Source organism: Ambystoma mexicanum, chromosome 2p (assembly GCF_040938575.1).
Source record: "Ambystoma mexicanum isolate Mex_15411 chromosome 2p, UKY_AmexF1_1, whole genome shotgun sequence".
Classification (NCBI taxonomy): Eukaryota; Metazoa; Chordata; class Amphibia; order Caudata; family Ambystomatidae; genus Ambystoma; species Ambystoma mexicanum.
The window spans coordinates 807,226,441-807,249,922 of NC_090923.1; the positions used below are offsets into that span (position 1 = coordinate 807,226,441).

A 23,482-nucleotide genomic window follows, 5' to 3' on the forward strand; every position below is an offset into this window, starting at 1 on the left:
TTTGCCGAATAGCAAAGTCGGTTCCACTGCCATGTTGAGTAACATTGCCTGGATCTGAAGCTTGAAGCCAGACTGGCGTAGCCAAGCGTGCCGCATGATAATGGTTCCTTCCGCAATAATACGGCCTGCATTATCTGCAGAGTTGAGGTTGTTCTTGAGAATGCAGCAGGCAGTGGCTTTGCCTTCCGCTGCTACTAGCGGCGAGTCTAGACTTTAAAGGCTCTGAAGCAGAGTCGATGAGGGCAGTAATCACATCCCATTTATGGCAATCATAGCTCGCTAACAGTGTGAATTGTTGGCGACCCTGGTTTGAGACGCAACTTTCCTTCCCATGGTATAGAGCTTCTTGCTTTGCTTGTCTGGGGGAGCCTCAGAAGAGGCTAGTGGTGTACCTGCCCTCTTTCGGTTAGTTGTGACAACGTGCAAATCAGGCTTAAGCTGTCCCCTGATATATAAAGGGTCAGGTGGCGCTGGGCGGAAATGTTTTTCTACCCGCGGGTTACTGCGCGTGTTTGAGCGTTTCCAGTGAAGGTTGGATTCTTCTCTGGATAGACTTTAAGATGGGGATGAACTGGGTGGTGGCTTTCTTGTCTCCCAGGATATCTTCGACAAAATCTTTGTCTTGCCGAGTATCCTGTGTTTGAATACCGAAGTGCTCAGCTGCTTTGATTAATAGGTCGTTGAATAGGGGCGGATTATCTACCGGAGAATCAGGCACTGGGGAATCCTGTTGAATAGGTGAAGACAGAGTATACACCTCTGCCTCTTCATCATCATCATCATCATCGTATTGATCAGTTTGTTGGTAGTCCTCATTATCCCGTACAGTGTATGTATAAATGTCAAACAAAGTCCTTTTTGACAGTGGCTGGGATGAAGACAGTGACTGAGAAGTGGAAGACAGGTGCTGCGAGCTGGAAGCCTGAGCAGTAGGCGATGTGATCTGAAAATTTGGTAGCCTGATGGTTTTTCCTGAAAAAAATGTGCAAAAAATGTAATTCTCGACATCACCCTATCCATGTCCGCTGCCGTCCATAGGGTTGAACTGGGGATGACCCCAGGGTAAGGTATGGTAGGGACGGATAGCGTAGGTGCTGGTAGGCCCTTATTCTGCAAGGCCTCAGACAAAGAACCCTCTTCTTGTGGGACAGTTATAGTTTCCTTAGAAGGGGTAGACTTGTCTTTATGAGATGTGCCTTTGTCCCCATGAGACTTGTCCTTGTGATTAGAACTCTTGGAGGAAGACTTTTTGGAATAGGTAGCCTAGAACAGGCTTTCTGGGATATGTTTTTTAACCAGGTGCGACAACCCAGCGTTCACTTTACAGCCGATTGATGCAATGGGTTGACTTTCGGTATTGGAAAGAGCCTCTGCCTCGTCTGCCGACATTCGGCTTGCGGTCAATGTAATTTTATGGGCGGCGTCTTTCGGTTTACGGGGCCTGTCATGGGGTGATCGCGACCTCAAGTGCCCAGAGGACAGGGAATCTACAGATCTCACCCTAGACGCCATATCTGGATGTTTGGTCGGTGGTGCCGAAACATTGTCGCGGGGTGTGTGCTTAGTGGCGTGTGAAGTGGAAGTGCTCTTGCTGCCGGGTGTCATCCCCGTAACAGAGCCGCCGGCCTGTCTTCTAGGGTCGGGGTTTGCACTTGGGAACTTGTCTGTTCCCCGTCGCCCTCGCCGTCCGAAAAGGCGGTGACGCTGCCGTCACTGGAAGCTCTCTCCACGTCCATGGCTGTCTCTACCTGCATGGCGGGACCATGGGCACAGTGGATGTCACACTAGGGATAGTATTACTGGCACGCCCTGTCGAGGTCCCTTTACGAGTTTAGAAAACAACTGTAATAGTCTGCAGCTTCCACTAGATGTCGGCCTATGCATAGCATGTGATCTAAGCGGATTGCACAAGCCTCAGATATATATATCTGGATTTGATATATCTCTCTGTCATATCATTATGGCAACATTCGTCTTAAGTATTTCCATGAACAATATGCGTAAATGGTGAACACCTAATCTAAAATTCAACCATTCGTCTAGTCATTCATACCTAATCGTCATGAGAAAGTGTGCACAATTGGTCAGATTTTGAAAAGAAAAAGTGTGTAGTGTTGTGTGGTGAAAACACAAGATGTCTGAACAGTGATATCTTGAATTGCCGACATGAGTTTTAGTTATAGGGCCAGTGCTGGGCATCAGTTCAATCTTACTCACGGTTCTCAGTTTGTCGAAGTATTAAATGGTGGCACGGCTACATCTCATCAGGGCAAGTGAATATGTGTCCCGATTCATACAAATTACTTCATGATCCAAAAGCGGTGTGTAGTGTCTGTGCATTCATCTGACTTCAATTCAACTCTTCTTAGGGAGAAGAACCCAAAAGAGGACCAGAACTTTAGTATTTCCTTGAGCCAAGTTCTGGTGGATTGCAAGTTCTGGTGGATTGCATGTGTTAAACCCGTTATCGCAACTAACTAGTCTCGACGATTGGAGAGGCTAAATGACCTCTCATGCACTGGTCCTTCCGATCGGTAAGGATAGCTGTGCAAGAGTCTTGCTGCTGTGTCAACTGATGGTGGACCGGCTTGGATTGTGCTTTCGGGTTACAGGGGGTCCCTGGAGAGATGGGGAAAAAAGTACACAATCCTGCTGGAGGCTCGATGTATGGCTAGGTGGAGAGGGGAGGAGGGGGAACCGAACCTGTGGTGGAGGCAACAAAGACTAAAAATGCCTTAATGAAACTGTCAACTACAATAGCAGACAAATTCAAAGCCATTCCTATGGGGATGATTTCAACTAAAAATGACAATGGACACCTCAAAAATAATGTTATGTTACATTAAAGATTCTTATACTGCGTGCACTACCACCACTTGCATGGTTCCTTGGTGCTCTGGCGGACCTGTAAAGCAAGGGGGGGCTGGGGTAGGTTAGGACTGAGCGGGTGAAAAGAGCTATAGAGCTGTGATGTGTTGTTGGCAGCTTCTGTTAGGTTAACACTGTTCGCTGAGCGTTGGTTGGAAGCCACGATGTGCTGTTGTGTGAGGCTATATGTGCTTTGTTTCGTTGTGATGTAGTGATGTAGTGAATGAGTGTGGTTTGTTATGCTGTAGAGGTAAGTTTGTGTTTAATTCAGAGTTTGAGTGGTGTATGCAGAAGGATGAGATTTGTTTTATTGGGTTGGTTAGTGCCTTTACCCTATTCTACCCAATCAGTTAGCTTTGGCCCATATCCCATCCCATAGTCTCTCAGAAGCACTATAAAAAGCCTATGTTCACCTTGCTTGCACCAATGAATGAATCTTGCCCAGCCTCTTTAAGTTCTCAACTCCTGCGAGAGGAAGCTCTTGACCTCTCCACTGAAACAAGTCTTCATTTAAAAAAAAAAAAACAGCAAGATCTTAATCAATTACCATTGTGCCCCTTCAACAAAGCCCATCAAAATGGATGCCTAATCCCTCTGCCAGGCCATGGGTATGGAATTGAGGGGAGCTGGGAACTATTAAGCTCCTGCGTATAGGTGTGTATTAAATGCCATATCATATCTTCCAAGAGATACTTTTGGCTCCCCAGGCCAACTGATGTCGAATAAACATCTATTTGAATTTAACTATACATTTAGTTCAATCTATATAAAAACATTTTTTTTAAAAAAAAACAGGACAAAACGATACAACATTTGAAGCATAACGGGTCATAATGGGCAAAATGATAGGTTTGCATTTTATAAGGAAGTTAGATTTGAGGAACGCCATGTACTAGCTCCTCGTTCCCCCATTGGCATCTCCTGCTCACTGGCTAATGCTGGATAACCAGTAGATACTTTTAGATCCTACTTGTCCAATTGCAATTTCGATCCCCGAGACCGCTACCTAGCGTGACAACCATTAGGGTCTCGTGCTTAATAAAATTGATGGCACCATCCACTCACAAGAGCTTGCACATCTCAATGCTCCGAGAGCCAGACTGTCCAAGATGATTTGGCTTAAAGATCCTTTCTTCTCCAACTTCAGGGCCTACAAATTGACCCAGAGCAATGCACTAATCACAGCCTCACTTGTTCAATTTCCTACTTCCTCTCATCCTTTAGCCATAACCCACTCTGTGGTGATAGTTACTTTAACTGGCCCGAATCAACCAGACAAGGGTTTCTATTCTCTCCCCAAATCTTTAAGACATCTATGTTGTGGAATGTAGGAGTCATGTCAGGAAATATGGAATGTGTGGGTGTGAATGGAAGGGACAGTTATCAAAGGCCAGGGTGACTAGTAATATACTGGAACATATAAGCATATGGAACGTAATCCAATCTAATAAACATACTGAAAACTTGCATCAGTATATGAAGGAAATTTATGGTCTACTAGAACTTGATTCCCGCTTTTGACCTTCACTTGGTTATCCAAGCCCTTCGAATCCTGAGACTGTACTATGGAAACACCATGCCGACAGCTCTCCTAAAAAACACAGCTCGCCTCCATGAAAGAAGACCATACACATCTTGGCTTCTAGAATAATATTGGGTTCCCACAATTCGAATCCCTTTACACTGGCTCCCAATTAAAGCTCACTATCTCCAAAACTGCCTTTTGCCATGTACAAGAACATGCACTTGAACACACCAAACTACTTGGCGGATAGACTCAATGGCAAGAGACTCTTATGGCTGGACCCGAAAACACGTGGATATTCAATCAACAACATCTGGACCCTATGGCCCCTTCAACTATGTACTCTTCATAGAATCACCCCTTTCATTATTTTGATCTAGTCTTTGACTTCATTATTGATGGAATATTTCCTTAACCAATCATGGGTGGATTGCATAATCTTCACACCCATTCTGTTCTTGTGCATAATGTTGATACAGAATACAACGTGTGCATTTCTAGACTAGAAATCTGTCTCTCAGACTGTCCAATGATATGTATATTAGAACTTGCATGCTAAACCTTACGACGTCAGTCAAGACCTGGCCAGTGTTACATCTATAACCTCAAAATAAATAAAAATAAACACGGCCTGGCGCCGATTGATCTCAAATACCTTGTAGTGGCAATTTCTTTTTTGGTATGGATTCACCCATTTCAGGACCAAATATGTTCTCTTCGTCTAAGAGCATATCATTAATTCTTGCCAATGCTTTAAGTTTTAAACCTGCCAAACCGAGTCAAGTAAATCGCTTTACTACAAGTAATGGGGACTCATGCCTGCCTGCAGTTTCTGCAGTATTTAGGCTCAACTGTAGGAGTATGTTGGAAGAAATCCTTCCTTCTTGGTGGATTCCATGTGTTTTGTTCCAGCTTCTTCAGAAGGCAGCTTTAATTTGGGGTCGAACTCATCCCATTTACTTTGGTCATATCTGCCAGTCTATGTCCGTCAGTACTTCAAGCATTCTGGTAAATGTACATCTTTTTGGTGCTGTTGATTTGAACACCTGACATGAATTGGGTCTGAAACAGCCAGCGATGATTTCTGAGTGAGAACATTAATATGTCTTATAGCAGGGTTAAGCATAGTAGGCTGCCACGTTTCTTTTTAAATATGGTCCACGATACTAGTTGTATCAGGAACCATTTTCTGTTCTTGTTGAGCCATTACAAAGACATATTCAGGAAAGCTAACCAAGTTAAATGAAACCACCCAATGCATGAGGAAGAAGACTCACGTAATGGAATTTAGATTGAAAAGAATCCCTTATCAGCATCCCCTAGACAATCATTTTGTATTCCTCCCATACGCTCTCATCTTGAAAAGGCTCCTACTTTCCCTGGGAGGAAGGGTTTGTCTACATATTGTACTTATGTACCTGTGGGCTGCACTCCTGATGTTTTTAAAAGTGAAGTTGCACTTTGCTATTTTCATCCCCCTCTTCCTGTATAAATGGTATGAAGGGTACAAACTGTTGAAAAGTGGAGGTTCTCCGCTTTGGATCTGCTTTTTCCTGTTCTGTTTCGCACAGATAACCATACATGCCTCAGTCCGAGTCTATTTGCGTTAGGGACATGTATCATTATTCAGAGTAGACTTCTAGAATTACAAAAACCTTGGTCTTGTTCAGGGTCTGAAAACTCTGATATTGAGAGGGTAGGTTATTTCCGCTGAGTGAGTTTGCCCATTCTTTTTTCAATGCCATACAACTTTCTGGCTCTTTCCGCACCTAAATGATCTTGGGAGGGTCTACAGCTCTGAAAGCTCACCTCTTTTGGTGCTCTGGGCTGTTTTCCACGCAACCTTTTGGGAGCATCTGTTTTATGCTCACCTGAAGTCCCCAATAATCCTGCTTCCTTTGTTTTTTTTTTTTTAATGCAATGTTTTGTGGATACCTATTGGTTAAAATTACCTTTTGCTGGGCCTGTGGCACAGATAGCAGACCTCTATGTTGTTTATGCATGCTTTTGTTGACAATACCATGCAAGACATTTTTGTGAATCTCAGTGAATTTATGGTGCGTCTTTTGGGGAGCAATGTGGACAGCCGAGTGAGGCCAGTGTCCTTCACTGAAAAGGACCAAGCGCGTGCCCCACCTTTCAAATGGTTACCACTTTGAGCCCAGTGTCAAAACGGGCTCCGATTCCGTGACCAATTGCTTCCATAGCGTAGGCCATGTACAGCTTTGCTCCCTTGTGATTTGTGTCTCAAGTCTAACCTCTAGCAGATTGGGCACCTGCTTTCTTTGTGGTCCTATGGAAGACCGCAGTTACAAAGTGCTATTCTATCAATGGGAAACTGCATTTTGTTAGGCTAAGTTTGTTTGCAGTACCCTTTGGGACCACTACACACAACTAGGACTAGAGGTGTAACAAAACCAACCTTTGGTAGAAGTCTGTACCACAGTTTTTGGTAGCGAGCTGAGCAGCCAGGCTCATCTCAAGAGGGAATGTGAGCTTGTAATGAGGTTACACAGAGGTATACAATTACAAGTATTCAAATAGACACTTACACTCAAGGTTTCTTAGTAAAACACTTATTACACAGTCATTTAGAAAACATTCACTAGAAGGAGGCAATCAAGATCACACAAAAATATCCTACAATATTTCTCCCTAACCGGTTCTGAAACATTTAAACTACTTTGAAGTAGTAGCAAAATGGCATTCAGAGCAATTGAAGTAGGAGCAAAAAGGCATAAGTTAATAAAACAAACAGTAGCGTTACTTTAAAACAGTGCAAATAGTTTGAGTTCACCAGAGGAGTTGGTCCAATGCAATAGGAAGGCCAAAGTCAATGGGCTAATGTCTCGTATAGGTAAAAACGGTTCTGGTAGATAAACGGAAGAGTCTTTGCCACCATTCTCAGAAGTAGTTCTCAGAAGAAAGAGTTATATGTCGGATTACAAGCTAGCTAGACCTGCAAGTTGCCAAAGTTTCACAGGGAGAGGTAAATTCTCTCGGTCGGGTTTTCACAGTGCCTTATATTGAAAAAAAAGAGGCAGCTGAAGACTTGTGTTCCTGGCAGTTCCTGCAGATCTCGTCGTTTCTGAGCCTCAGTCGTAAGGACAAGAGGGAGGCCGTCAGGGGACTGCTGCACTGCACGTGGACTGATCGTAAAGTTGGCAAACTGGCAATTCTTCGATTCCGGTAGCTGCCTTCAAGCACACAACTGGTATCCTTCTCCCTGGCTATTCACTTTCCTGCAGCACTTTAGGAAAATACAACCAGTGCCGGGAATGGTGTCCAGGTGGCTTACGAGTTGATTGGTCCTACCAACTCAAAAGGAAGAAGTCGTCCTTGAAGGGCTTCTCTGTCGTGATGAACTTGGCGATTCAGACCTGCAGCAGGGCTCTACCGGGCCGGTCCAGTATTTGCAGCAGCCGTCCTCTTCCAGCTCGTCTTCGGTTCTTTCGTTCCAGTGGTCGACTTTGCCTTCCAAGCCAGGAGACTCGCCTTTTAAACAGTTTTCTCCCATTCATTCCAGCCTAGCTGCCACTCACCCAAGCAGGGTGGCTGTCCTTGCCAGACAGTCAGCCAGCCAATCACACCAGAGTGCATTTGGGTCTCCGAGGAGACTAAGCACAAGGATCGGGCACCTCCCTCACTTCCTGCCCACCCCAGACACTCAGGCGCCAGAGATGGTCTTCAGTCTTGAAGCCCGCCAAAGGCATAGAAACAAAGGGAACAAACCTAGTTTGGCACGCAGAGACAAACTCTAGAAATACTTTTTTTCCGTCGGTCGAGGTTTCTTCGCCAGTGGTTCCGACGACACAGCGCGGTGTGATGTTTTCGCCGATTGTGTGGAGCCTACCTCCGAAGGGGGGTGTGCCCCGGCTCCAACATTCAACCATGCCACCAGCCGACGATTTTGGTCTTTGAGGGTCTTTTGAGAAAACCCTTTGCATATGTCACAGTTATCAGCCGAATGATGAGGGTGGAGACACTATATACAATCCATATGTCCGTCCCCCTCGTAAACTTTTTTCAAGCCGCACGTACGGAACAGCACTTTTCCTGACATGGAGGAAAAATTCACTTAACTCCAACTCCAAATACACAACCTTGTACAAAATAGTAAGACGACGCGAGGAGATCCCACTACTTTGGAGACGGTTGAAATCTGAAGGGGAGCCACGGGGGAGGGCCTCTTATACAGTGACAGCCTACGGAGCATGCGTAGGCGGGTCCTAAAAGGACGTAGATAGGACACAAAAGTGTCAGAAGTTTTCCTATAGGAAAAGGCTATATATGTGTACCGAGGGGTCCCAGTCTGACGACGGGGAATATTCTAAGCATGTGAATCCATGACAGATCCAATGCTGGAGAAACAAAGGGACCAAACCTAGTTTGGCACGCAGAGACAAACTCTAGAAAGACCTTTCCAAAAAGAAATGGCAAAAAAAGAAGACCGGGACCTGTTTAAACAAAGGGGGCTCAGAGGCCATCTTGAAAAACATGGCTCCCGCGATTTAACGCTACTGGTGTTCGCGGTCGGCAGAAATCATGTTAGTTTGTTGTAAAACCACTGCCACCAGCCATTTCAAAAGGAAAGGGTAGCATTTGACTGCTACATGGGTTTCTAGACATAGGAGATACTAGGTAACCCCTCCAGCACTATTGTAAGATAGTGTGCGGGGTCTAGGAATTTGAAAATTAAAGAAAATGTCCTGGTGACCTTGCAAAATAAGTATTTGGACCCTGGTTTATTATAGAAGGATCTCACACATTTTTGCTGTGGTTTTTAACATGAGAGTTCTTTATTTACATTGAAAATAAAGCTTAGACACATTTGTCTGTTAAGTGAATGTCTGCCAGGAGTCCCAGGTGTGTTTCTGCCATTTTGATGTAGTCTTTAGTGTGCATGATGACAATGTTACCACCTTTGTCTGCTTCCTTAATGGTGATATCTTTGTTTGCCCGTAGTTTCTTGCAGTGCCTGACGTTGTGCAGTGCCAAGGTTTGTTCTTCCTTTGTGGTACGATGTTTTCATGTCTTCGTTTATGGAGGTCTAGGGCAACCGCTTCTTGAAATCGGTCTATAAAGTTTTCTTGGTGCAGAAATATGATGTGCTTTTGCTACTGCTGGAGCCTGGCCATCCTAGGCCTTAATCTTAAAATGGTGATAGTTCAGTGCTTATGGTCACAAGGCTAAAATGGTTCTCTTACCCTCCATTACTGCGAACTATAATGTTCCCTATCCCCTACAGGCTACCCTCCCCCTTAACCCCCACCCTACAGTCACCTTTCTAGGTTATCATGTATCCCTAGTACAGTTTCGTCAATATGAATCATCGGGTGGCGGTGGGGGAGGTTCGGGGGACTTGGGGACTTGGGTATGCATCCCAACTGATTTTACAAGACTTTTGTTTGTTCTCAAAAAGTGGCTTCTTTTACCTTGCATGAATACTTTGATCCATATTAATGGGTTGTGTAACACCTTCAATTCACCAGTTGAGATTGACCTTCCGGGAGATTATAATTCACCATTTATTTCCCGAATGGTCCTTCTCTTGTACTTACACTAGGGGCTTCTTTACATTTCAACTCTTTCATTTTGTTTCCCATATTTCCTTTTCCAATAAAGGGGTACTTGTCCCCTTTTCCCAGGATACCGATATCCAGACTACAATTCCCCCTCCTATAGTCTCTGCCTTTCTCCCCAGGCGTTAAATCTCTTACTTTTAGTTGCTCTCAATATTATTTGCATTTGGGTGTCTCTCACTCAGTCTGGCACAGCATCCACTCTTTTCATGGACCTCTGCACCTCTCTATCCCTCTCCATTCTCCCTTCTGATGCAACCCACTCTGCTGGACACACTCTGGATGCCCTCATCCACTCCAACTTTCCTCGCTAATCTTCTCTGGTCATCCCTCTTTTCTCTCCTCCCACCTGGGTCACTTTGGCCCTCTGACCGCATCTCCAAAAGCCCTGCCAACCTTGTTCACGAACAACCGGCTGATGAAACGAGTGTCAGCTGCTACCTTCTCTTCTACCTTTATCCCCTCCTTATCCCCCTAACTCAGACTATCACAGACATTGCTCTCAGCATCTTCCACATGTCCATCAGCATCACTCTTGACATGCTTGCCCCAGTCATGAGGATCCGCCTCGAAGCGCAACACCTGGACTCTGAACTTGCAGCCCTGAAACTAAAGTGCAGAGCGGCGGAACTGAAGTGGCAAACTTCAGGCTCACACTCTGAGCAATACAGGGGCCAAAGGCAATACAGACTCGCCATCAGTGCCAAGAAAAGGGCCCACATTCAGGCACGAGTATCTGGAACATCCAACAACACGGCTGAAGTTTTCAAAATCTGCAGGGAAATAGCCAACCCTTCCGCAGTCGTCTCCTCTCCTCTCCTCTTCTTTCCCAGACTCTCTGCAACACACTGCCCACTCACTTCACCACCAAAACTCAGGACAATCTGAACAGCCTCGTTTCTCACCCTCCCTACCCATCCCATCCCACACTGTCTTGCCTCCCTTGGCCACTCACGCTTCATCCTTGCCCGCTCCATGAAGGTCTCTTCCAAACAGGTTTCCCCTTGCTCATCCAGAACCATCAAGGACAACATTGGCTCTCTTGCCACTGCACTTGCTGATCTCTGCAACCGCTCTTGCTAATGGATCTTTCCCCTCCTCCCTCAAGCACTCACTTGTGTGCCCCCCTCCTTAAACAGTCAGCAGACCCTACTTGTCGAGCCAACTACCGCCCTATTTCAATCACCCCCTTCCTGGGGAAACTGCTGGAGAAGTTGGCCTTGCCCCAACTCAACTCTCGCACTGAACTTGTTGGTGGTCTCCACGACCATCAATCTGGTTTCTGAGCATCCAGAGGCACAGAAACTGCTCTTCTGAACACCTGTGAAGAACTGCTCACATCCCTGGATTCCAACCCCCCAACTGTCTGCATCCTACTTGATCTCTTCTCCGCCTTTGACACGTTCAACCACTCCACCCTCATACAAAATTTCCATGACGCCCTTGGTATCTCTGAACGGGCACAGGACTGGCTAATTGACCTTCCTAATTGACCGCTCTCCCCAAGTCATCCTGGGCACCTTCTCCTCTCCTACTTCTTTCCCCACCTGTGGTGTCCCCCAGGGCTCAATCCTCTCCCCTTGGCTCTTTAACATCCATCTTACTCAGCGGCACTCATCTCATTCTCCCCCAACTTCCATTGTTATGCAGACGACACAACTCTTTTTCAAACTTCCTGCTGACCCTTGCGCACCTTCCATTATCCCCGACTGCCTATCTGCCATCCAGGTCTGGTGCACTTCCAATGAGCTCTGCCTCAAAGACAGCAAAACGGAGAATCTTCCCATTGGGACCCCAGCTCCCGCCTTCTTCACTTCACTCTGACCTTCCTCCATGGGCTCTCCCCCTGCTCCCTCTGAAGCCAGAAAGCTTTGGAGTCATCTTTGACTCCTCCTCTCCTTCCTCCCTCACACTCGGAACACTGCCAAGAAGTCCCACTTTCAGCTCTTCATTCTCAAAGGAATTCTACCTTTTCTCACCTTCCCCCAGAAGCTCAACGTTACCCAAGCCTTGGTTCTCTATAGGCTGGGCTATTGCAATAGCCTCCTGCTGAACCTACCTTCTTCCAATCTGCGACTCCTCCAGCTAATCCAGAATAGGGCAGCAAGTCTTCACTGGCTCCCGGTTGCCTCACAGTATCATCCACAAGGCAGTCTGGGGCCGGGGACCACACCATTTGCAACTCTCTCTTACTATATATTCTCACTCTAGACCTCTGCGTTCCTCTAGCACCAGCTCTTTGTGTGTAAAGCATTTCACTAAACAGAGGGCAGGAGGTCAATCGCTTTCCTCAGCTGGCTCCATTCTATGGAACAGACTTGCTCTCTCTTCGTATTGAGCAGGACTTCCTTAAATTCTGGAAGCTCCTCAAGACTTTCCGCTTTACCTCCTCCCCCACCCCGCCTTCTCTCCTCTGCTAATCTCACAGTTGCTTTGATTGGCGTTCAGGGCCCTTGTACATCCTCAGGGCCGTGACCTCCCACACCTAATTGCCCCCAGCTTCTGTCTATCCTCAGCACTTGCCTTGGCACACCCTCCATCCTGGAAGCTTGCACTTAGCATACCTTGCACTTCATCTGTTGCTCACCCATAAGCACAGGCACCCCAGCACCTACCCTCACTGCCCCCCCCTTTCTGCACTTGCACATTCTGAATACTCGCAAAGCAAAGTAGGTTTGTCCTTTCTTCCCCTCCAATGCATTTATTATTTGTATGTATTTTAATGCGACTCATTCCCATGTCCCCTCCCTGTTGCCCTGTGGGCCCTTTGAAACAGAATGTACTTTCTGTATAAGCGCCTAACAAGCAACCAGTAAATAAATAAAAAAATCATAATTTCACTCTTACTTTACAGGTTATGCTCTCGATGATTGAGACGAGTATGAGCAGTCCCATAAAGATTCCCAGACAGCCTCCCGGATCACCCCACTATCTTTGATTCTCTGGGACATAATCTCCAGAGCCTCTGTTCGCTCATGGTTGGCAGTCTTCGATTTCTCTGGTCACTCGGTGTCCCGTGCTTGCCTTCTGGACGGATTGCCAGTCCTGCAGGGATCCAGACGCTATGTGGTTTTGACCACCTAGTGATTTTTGTGTTATTTTGTAGACCGCTGGTCCGCCGCGAAATCTCTGTGGTCACACCATCAGCTTCTCGCTCTCTTCTTCACAAAAGACACTGCGGGTCCAGTGCTTTGCTTTTGGCTGCAGAGCAGTTTACAAACTTGCTGGTTCTGCAGGTCCCTCAGCCGTCCCTAGCAGACGTGCACGTCTCTCTCCCTTCGCTTGTTGCAGCGATGCTTCCTGCTTCAGCCTACTCGTCACAGTTAAATAGGGATTTCAATTTAAAGTGATATGCTCCCTTTCTTGTTGGCAATAACATAGGCTAGTTCTCTCTTCATACTCCTGTATTGTACATTCTTTTGTAGGTCTGATATTCCCAAGTAGGCCCTACTGGGGTATCCTTCAGGGATTTCCTCACAGGAACAGGAGACAGGAGTCATTTTCCCCAAAGGTGGTGGGGCGGAGGGGGTTGTGGTTAGTCAGGGGAGGTTGTCATGATCTCTGCTTCCAAAAGATCAGGACTTGCCCGACTCCCTTGGAAGCAGACCCATAACCCTGGTTCCGAGTGCCAGCCAGTCCCAATTGGGACCTTTTGGACCCTGTGCTGGCGCCAGTGGCACCAGGCTCATAAAGATGCCCAGTCCCAGCGCTGGAAGCGCCGGGCTCATAATGCTTGGGTGGACTTACCTGCAGCAGACCATGCTGCTTACTTACCTGCCAGTTGAACCCCCGATCCTCTTCTGTTTGGGACTACTTTTCCTGTTGGGTGGGGCAGGAGCCACTCCCTAGGTTCAGAACACTGGAACTCTTCTGGAAAGCAGGAACTCTTTTCTTAGGCATGGCTGTGGAAGGAGACACCTAAGCACTACAGGAGGCTATTTAAACCACACCCGATGGATGAATCTTGCTTTGCGTTATTCTGCATTCTCTGCAGCAGAACGCTCATCGTGTCTTCTGCTTCTGATCCTGGGCCTAAGGGAACAAAGGCTTACCATCCTGGAATCCAGTCTTCAGCAGCACCTGTAAAGACAAAGAAAGAACAGGTTAGCACTACGGTCTTCAGTGGCAGCGCATCTCTTACCTGGTCCATCGGCTGTCACCAGCGCCTCGCGCTGCATTACGGCATCTGAAAGACAAAAGCTTACCAGCTCTTCGCACGCTCCGGAGGCCTTCGGCGCTGCATCCCGCATCTGAAAGACAAAAGAAGGTGCGTTTAAAGACATTGGGCAACTTTATTACTCACGTGCCATTACTCCTTTCCACGCCGAATCCAGTGGGTATTCCAGCACCCTTCAGCTTCTCTAAAGCTCCGAACTTGTACCTGCAAGATAAAAGGGACAGTTAGTGCGCATCGTGAAGCAGACTACAAGCGCTTACTTACGTGCTTCCAGGCGCTTCTATTCCTCACGCGGGTTCGATCCTCAACTCTCATCAGCCCGCCATCCGCCATCGCCGGAACCCTGCAAAACAAGAGATATCATTACAAAAGACTTTTAAGACATTTGAAGTGCCCAGAACTTACCGTTCGTGCAGTTAACGACGGACAGCAGTCCTCTGAGGTCAAGAGGCCTGCACCCTTATCCAGTGAAGAAACTGGTTACGGCACCCTGCCCCGAGGCAGATGGAGAGCTCGGCGTTCACTTACCTAAGATGAGGGTGTTAACCTTTGGGGTTCTACAGGAGAAGAGAAAGGGAAGAGGAGAGAGGCACCCAATAACCCCTGTTCATTAATCCCATATTTTCTATCTGCAGACATCTTACTCTTCGAGTCAGACATACAGTGCACAGAGGTCCGGCCCAAAGAGCCAACCGTGTGTTACACATCACCTTTGAAGATACGGCATTCACCCAGTCAAGACCGGCGCCTCTGCGGGAATCAGGTGAGCGTTACAGAGGTGTGGAGGGGGGGGGGGGTCTCTGCCGCTAAGGTCCCACTTTCCTCGTACACTAGGGAGGGTGTTGCGGAGCGGGTTCACCTTCCTAGCCTCATAGGGCGGGGGCTCCTCTTAGGGAGAAGGGACAGGGCTCAAGTAGAAGTTAAAGAGCAGAGGTGAGAGCGAGGCACCCGGTCGTACTCTGTTGGTGACAGGGCACAGGGGTCAAGGAGACAGGAGGCATGTATATTATTTGGGATGTGCTGGAGAGGAAGGAGGAGATCCACTTCAATGTTGCATCCCTGATGCAGAGGCAGTGGAATCTGTCCACGAGTGTTCGGTGGTCAATGGTGTTGAAGGCCGCCGAGAGGTCGAGAAGGATTAGTGTGGCACATCCTTCCACGTCTGTGGTTCTTTTGTCTGAAAAGTCATTGCTGGGTGTAGGCTGTTTGGTCAATTAGTTTGGCTATGAGACGGTTGTTTGAGATAGGTCTATAGTTGACTGGTAGAAGGCGATCAAGAGTTTTTCTTTAGCAGGGGTTTGATGTGGGATGGCTTGAAATCTGCTAGGATGTATTCATGATCGATCTACCGATGCTGCCAGCAAAGATAGAGCAGAGGATTTATTTTAGAAGAGAAGGCGGGCGGGGATCTCCATGGGATTCTGAGGGACGGCTGCTAGCTATTAGCTTTAGAAATTCAGGGTGGCGGATAGGAGAAAATAGTGGGTGGGTTCTGGGTGGCTGGCGGGTCTGAGAGCCCAGACATGGATGCAAGAGTGGGGTGTTATTTTAGAGATGATGTGGAGGTTTCTTTCCAGGGCTATGTTGTGGAAATGGTCAGAGATAGACAGAGTTTGTGTGTGGGTTGAGGAGAGGGAGGTGCTAAGAGGCCCTGAAATCTGAGATTATCTTGCGGAGTTCCCTGTAGGCGTTAGGGGCATTGGTGATTCTGGTCCAGTAAAAGGATTTTTTGGCCTTGCAAATTTCTGCGCTGTATGCTTTGATCTGCTGTGAGCAAGAAGCTTTGTTCTGCGGTGAAGGGTGCGCCCACCATCTGCATTCAGCAATGTGGTTTTTGGATTGGAGAACTGGTGTAACAATATGGGGGAGGGTCCTTGTATGTTGGAGAAGTGTCTGATAGGGGTGAGAGAGCTAAGAGCTTCAGAGAGCCATTGGTCAGATTGGCTGATGTGTGCGCTGACCCAGCTGCGGGTCTGAGGGGGTGGGGAATTCGGCTATGTCCTGGGTTACTTTGACCTCGTTTTATAGAGGGGAGCGGGAGGTTGCTTATGGGGTAGTCAGGGTGAATGGAGTGTCTGCATTAGAGAGGGTGAAGAAGATGGCTGTATGGTACATTCCTATTGGAGGCTGAGGTGGGAGCTTGGAGATCAGTTCCGAAGCGCTGAAGATTGCGTCAAGGGTGTGGCCTGCTGAGTGTGTGGGCCAGATACTAGTTGTGTCAGATAAAGGGAATCCAGATTGTCCAGCATGGGTCGTGTCATGGGGTTACGAGGGATATATTGAAGTCCCCTAGCATGGTGATGGAGGGGCGAGTAACCAGGATGGTGGCTAGAGGTCGTCAGAAAAATGTCTGTTGTAGACCGGGGGTCTGTATATGGGTAAGAAGCTGTGAGTACGTGTAGGGGCAATGCAAAATTTCACCAGGCGGTATTCACATTGAGTTGTCAAATGGTGAGGAGGGGATTTGTAAAGGATAGTGATTACACCAGCCCAATATTTTAAGCCATAGACTCAACTACAGTCCTTGAAGCCAGGCATCCCTGTAGGACAGATTTTGCGTATTCAGTCACATACGCAAAGGAATAGCCCATGTTTGAGGGATGAAGCATGCCTGAGGAAGGAGTGAAAGGGGTTTATTTGCCGGGAGGCTGCATAGATCCTAGCTTTCTGGAAAGGTTCAAGGATTCTGGTTCTTCTTGGAGACCACGGCCACTGAAGCATATGCCTGAAATAAAGGTCCATCCAAAACATCCATATTTTCCATACACATTTACAATGCTTTCAAATGGTGGGCATGCATGGTATTACATGAACATCCAGAAACCAGGCAACAATCTAATATGGAAAAGGCAGAAAAGTTAACCAACAGAGGCAGGCAAAATTAATAAAGATTAAGCACAAGATAAGAAAGGTTGAAAAACACATGGTCAAATGGTGTCCAGTGATATCGCTAAAACAAAGTATTGGGAAACTACATCCGCCCACTATCCAGCACTGTCCCCACATACGACCACATATGAGGAAATAGTCTAGTCTTGAAGGTCAATGCTGTTTAATAAATTGCTTTATCAACCCAAGGCGGACAACTCAATGATGCAGAAATCAACCACCTTAGCTGGAAACAAACTATGTAAAAAAGGAGGTTTAAAAAAAACAAACAAAAAGTAAAAATATTCACACCATGCTAGATGTTACATTCTCAATTTCCAATTTAACTACATTAAATGCTCTGATAAGGCTGCATGTTCCTTGCACCACAGCGTAGATTAAGAATCAAGGAATCCGGGGCCCAAAGGGCCAAGAGACATTTGTTTCATGTCCAGCATGAGCTACTGCAGAATGTGCCACCATGTAATGCCTACTCATGCTTCCGGGATTTTATGGCGTGTGATACACCTTGACACTTAGAGGAAAAGATCCGCTCCAGAGTAAAACAAGCATAAAAGGTCTTGACTCCCATTTCCTCTTCACCCCTTCCAAAGAACACAACCACAAATAGCATCTCAACATGCTAATCATGTGGCAATAATGAGAAAGTCTCCAAATCCTTACCTCTCTTCTGCAGCCAGCCCTCCTTTACAACAGACACCTCATTCATGACGAACAACTAGCGTGTTGCACCAAAGCTTTCTAGGTCCAAAAACGGGCTCCACTTAACAGGCCAAAAGGAATGGTTCTGTAAGAAGAAAATCACAAAGACACTTTAGGTCATTTTAAATTAAACAAAAAAAAAAAAAAAAAAGAATACTTGTGATTCTATCATGGAACGTTTCATTCTTATACTAAAAGGAACATTTGTATGCACCCATCCTGCATACATGCAAAGTAACTATGGCAACAGCAATCGCATACACTATGCATACCAGCAGGTAATCTATTATCCTATGCAATTGTACCATCAATGTTCCAAGATGTGCAATCTACGGTAGCTGGTGCTGAAGGTGGAAAGGAGATGGCACTAGGCGATGCACATCCTACAACACTAAAATGTCTTCGAGGTTTTGTCACTGGGTTTTATATTGCTCTCTGCTGCCATTGTATTGGTCTCTTGGGGCTGTAGGCTCAAAAATCCAGGGGGGATTAATTAGTGAAGCAGAGGAAAAATGCAAGATAGTTTTGCAGTTTGGTTGCTTCATGAAGTTCAGAAACAGGGTGTTGTGCTCAGTTCCATTTCTACGTGGTTCATATAGAAAACAAACTATTTGCATCTAGAGGGGCGCCTCATAGACCCATAGTCTGAGCATGCATTGGGATGGAGATATGCAAGAAGGTTGGGGAGGGCTAGTGTTCATATGTCTCAAGTGAGTTCAACCAGTGTTTAATTAGGGTGGATTAGTTGGTATGTTTATGCATTTTTAAGTAAAAGTAGAATATGAACGTGTTAATAGAATGTTTTGAGTGAGTGGAGACCCTTGAAGTTGCCTGAAGCACCTGTCCAGAGTAGCCATGTTGACATCCAGGTAACAATGCACCTCAGATAGGGCCATTGTGCAGAAAGATGAGAAGAAGCCTGGAGAGGGTGAATGTCTCTGGCAGTAGGTAGCATGCAAAACCTGGTTCCAAATAATAGCAAAGTGAGGAGAAGTGAACAGCAGTATGCACCAAGGCGCAGTGGAAGAGGGTATCAGAGTACCTCTGAGGGAGGTAGTGGCAGTAGAAATCCAGATGTTGACAGAAGGAAGTTGTCTCGGGGGGGATAGCTTAGCGGCAACAGGCTCGCATTGGAAGCAAGACAATACGCAGCAACACAGGTTCGATTCCCGGGTCCTCGCTTAGAAACCTCTGGGTATTAAGCGTGTTATAAATAACCCATCCTATCAATGGAGCAGTGGGGCTAAACATGGAAGGCCTTTGGTATTCAATCAGAGCAAGCAACCAATGGGTAATTCCAGAGTATTCAACAAAAGGAAGATGAGCAGTCGAGGAATAGAATGGCAGCAGAATTCTCTGTGAAAATTCTCAGTGGGGTGCCCAGGACAGAACCATAGTGGAGCTGGAAAACAGACTACAGTGGTACTCCTAAGTACCTGGCAATGTGATAATGTTGAGGTTTGTAATATGCACCCTGAATCTTGGTAGGCACTTAGGGGTGAGGCAGACTTTGAGCATCTCTGTACTCGCTACACCGAGATACCCTTGCAACCACAACAGTACACCCAAGCTAAATGCAATGGGAACCACCTGGGTCAACCTATTGCAGTGTGTTAGAGAAGGACAATCCCCTTGCAATATGCCATGTAATCTGGCAAGCATCTTTAAAAGTGCTGCCGTAATGGTGTTGCCTTAACACAAAGTCGATGTGGGTAAATATGGGTGCAGAGTGTGGACCCGGAACCTCTTTCAAACTTATAGACTTGTCAGGAGAACATCAATGCTGGATCTTAAAGGGCTTGGGAAGTATGAGGTGATGACCCTTATATGACTTAAAGACTTTGCAGCCCAAGGGGCACAGGGGAGATGCAGAGTGCTTTGAAATCGATTATTTTCTTGACCAGTAGCTAGTGATGAGTTTATAGTGCTGGTGCAATGTGTATGCCTGTGCCTGTTGAATCTCAGTAGCAGTTTTGCACCTGCGTTCTGGATGTTGATCTTTCTTCAGTGGATGGTCGGGAATGCATAGATGCAAGATAGTTCACTGGAACTGTTCAGCCCCAGTGATGTAAACATCAATTTTCGGTGTGTGGGCAGGGGTGGAGGAAGGGTATTGTCCTTCTGACTGAGCGCAGGTGGAAAAAGGTGGTTGCAGTAACACTAGCGATAAACAGGAAAAATAAATAGTTCCGAAACACTAGTAATTGGGATACTGAACCACTACACAAAATGGGAGGCCTGCAGTTAAAGGCTAACTAGTATGACATCACGTATTGCAAAGATATTGTAACGCCTTAAGAAAGAAAAAGTTTAATAACGTAAAACGTCTGATCCAGAATTCAGGTCAACACTTTCATAAGGAGGGGTAACTAACTGGATTGACTGTGCTGAATGATCCTCCTATCTCCCAGAGTGATATGATCTACTTCAGCGTCATTAAGACATTGTAACCTTGACTAACCAACTGTGTTGAATAGGGTAGGAGCTTCTCTAACCCACTGATAGAACATCCACTCTGCCCTCACAGTCAGCGTTCTACGATGAATACTTTTGATGGCAAGAGTCTTCTTACTTCGATCCTGAAGGAGGCATATTATCATCAAAGTGATCGCAATGCACAGAGGCTTGTGTGGTAGTTTGCATTTTGTGACCACCCACTCCCTCTGGGTATCCAGATGCTAAAAATAAAGAGTTTGTGAAGCACGTTGATGCAGCCAAAGTAGATCATATAAGGATTGCAGAAAATAGGAGCACAAATGCTATGATGTCCCACAGTTTCAGAGAGATAAATCGGTATTACAAAAACGAGTGTGTGACCGATTTACTAGATGTGCGTTTAAGAGGATCTGTGAAGTGTGTCTGCATTTTACTGCCCAGGAGTGTGTTTAAAATGTTTCTGACAAAAACTCAAGAATAGTAATAATTCTGGGACAGTGTTAGGGAGAATTCTCATAAATGTGCCAATTCCTCCCACATAAGAACCCACCAGTTATTTTGCTAAACATTGGGACTTTGAACTTTTTAATTCTGTTTGTTTTCTGTCTGTATTTCTTTGGTGATGGAGTTTTAGACAACTCCAAAGGCATCATCTTTTCATTTGTGTCACACAGCACCCTCAGTGCAGTGGCAAAGGGAAGCCTTTCAGGCTGTCCCAAGGTTTAAATACCTTCTCTGGGATAAACTACTGTTTCCCAGAGAAAGTGAAGTGAAATTGACTTTACTAGTCTTTAAATTCCTAGACCCAGCACACCCCATCTTACAATAGAGAGCTCGAGGGGTTACTTAGTATCCCCTGTGTGTAGATCCTCATGTAGCAGTCAAATGCTACCCTTTCCTCTCAGAATGGCTGGTGGCAGTAGTTTTACAACGAACTACCATGATTTTTCCCAGCCGCGAAAACCAGTAGTGTTCACTCACAGGAGTCATGTTTTTCAAGATGGTGTCCAAGCTCCCTTTGTTTAAACAGGTCCCGGTCTTTTTTCACCATTTCTTTTTGGTAAGGTCCTTCTAGAGTTTCTCTGCGCACCAAACCAGGTTTGGTCCCTTTGTTCCATCGCCTTTGGCGGGCTTCAGGACTGAAGACCACCTCTGACGCCCGAGTGTCTGGGGTGGGCAAGAAGCGAGGGAGGTGCCCGAAACTCCCTGTGCTTAGTCTCCTAGGAGACCAAAATGCACCCTGGCATGATTGACTGACTGTCCGGCAAGGACAGCAACCCTGCTGGGTGAGTGACAGCTAGGCTGGAATGAATGGGAGAAAACCGTTTAACCCTATAACTGTCATGGGTATTTCCCCCCCAGTGCCAAGGCCTTTTTTGGTGATTTCGGTATGTCGCCATTCAATGCCTTGTAACTTTTTTGCTACATGAGATATTGCGGCCAAATTTGGCCCCTTTTTCCCCCCACATGTAGGCGGTCATAACGCCACCCAGGAATCCTAGGTTGCCCGAAACTCCCAGTGCTTGGTCTCCTAGGAGACCCAAATGCACTCTGGCGTGATTGGCTGGCTGACTGTCCGGCAAGGACAGCCACCCCGCTGGGAGAGTGGCAGCTAGGCTGGAACGAGTGGGAGGAAACTGGATAAAGGCAAGTCTCTTGGCTTGGAAGGCAGAGTCGACCACTGGAACGAAAGAACCAAAGACGAGCTTGAAGAAGACGGCTGCTGGAGTTGGAGTTAAGTGAATTTTTCCTCCATGTCAGGAAAAGCGCTGTTCCGTACGTGCGGCTTGAAAAATGTTTACGAGGGGGACGGACATATGGATTGTATATAGTGTCTCCACCCTCATCATTCGGCTGATAACTGACATATGCAAAGGGTTTTCTCAAAAGACCCTCAAAGACCGAAATCGTCGGCTGGTGGCATGGTTGAATGTTGGAGCCGGGGCACACCCCCCTTCGAAGGTAGGCTCCACACAATCGGCAAAAACATCACACCGCGCTGTGTCGTTGGAACCACTGGCGAAGAAATCTCGACCGACGGAAAAAAAAAGTATTTCTAGAGTTTGTCTCTGTGTGCCAAACTAGGTTTGGTCCCTTTGTTTCTATGCCTTTGGCGGGCTCCAATACTGAAGACCATCTCTGGCGCCTGAGTGTCTGGGGTGGGCAGGAAGTGAGGGAGGTGCCCGATCCCTGTGCTTAGTCTCCTCGGAGACCCAAATGCACTCTGGTGTGATTGGCTGGCTGACTGTCTGGCAAGGACCGCCACCCCGCTGGGTGAGTGGCAGCTAGGCTGGAACGAGTGGGAGGAAACTGGATAAAGGCAAGTCTCTTGGCTTGGAAGGCAGAGTCGACCACTGGAACGAAAGAACCAAAGACGAGCTTGAAGAAGACGGCTGCTGCAACTCCTGGACCGTTGGTTTGCCCGGTGAAGCCCTGCTGCAGGTCCGAATCGCCAAGCTCATCTCGACAGAGAAGCCCCCACAATGACGACTTCTCCCTTTGAGTTGGTGGGACCAATCCACTCTAACCATAAGCCACCTGGATACTCACCTCAGAGCTGGTTGACTTGCCTCAGAGTGCTGCAGGAAACGGTATAACCAGGGAGGGAGACACCAGTTTGTGTGCTTGACTACAGCTACAGTAATCGAAGATGTGTCAGTGGCCAGCTTTTTGACCAGTCCCAGTGCAGGAGTCCCCCGACATCCTCCCTCTTGTCCCCACGACTGAGACCCAGGAACAGCGAGATCTGCAGGAAATGCCAGAAGTCATCAGCTGCATCTTTTTCTTCATTTGTAAAAGGTACTGTAAAACCAGACAGAGTACTTACCTCTCGCAGTGAAAGTGCTTGAAACTTTCCCAACTCACAGGCCTAATCAGCTTGTGACCCAGCATACAATTCTTCTTGCTAAAAGAATGTGCCGAGACTTTTACGTTTCACTACCAGAACTGCTGTATCCTATCGAAGAGTTAAGCCCATTGACTTTGGCCTAACCCATTGCATTGAATTGACTCTTGTGGGGAACTCTAAATATTTGCACTGTCTAAGAATAACTTAACCTTTCATGTTCTAAATAACCTATGCCTTTTTGCTCCTACTTCAAAGTATTCTGAATGCCATTTTATTCCTCCTTCAAAGTAGTCTGAATGCCTCAGAAACTTAGTGTATAGTACTGAAGTATATTTGTGTATGATATTTAACTGCTTCCTTCTAGTGAATGTTTTATAACTGACTGTTTAATTAAATAGTGATGAACAAAGAAACCTTGAGTGTAAGAGTTTTTGAACACCTGTGATTGTAGACCT

The 23,482-nt window shown here is 46.5% G+C and overlaps 1 protein-coding gene across 1 annotated transcript in view; it reads right to left on the reverse strand.

Annotated features, from left to right (window-relative positions):
* Positions 1-23,482, reverse strand: part of AKT2 (AKT serine/threonine kinase 2) — a 1,087,541-nt gene that overhangs the window by 920,145 nt on the left and 143,914 nt on the right. The window contains exon 2 of the mRNA XM_069644479.1: positions 17,705-17,828. Within this exon, the coding sequence (XP_069500580.1) occupies positions 17,705-17,750 (46 nt within the window). The 5' untranslated portion in view covers positions 17,751-17,828. The remainder of the gene's footprint in view (positions 1-17,704; positions 17,829-23,482) is intronic.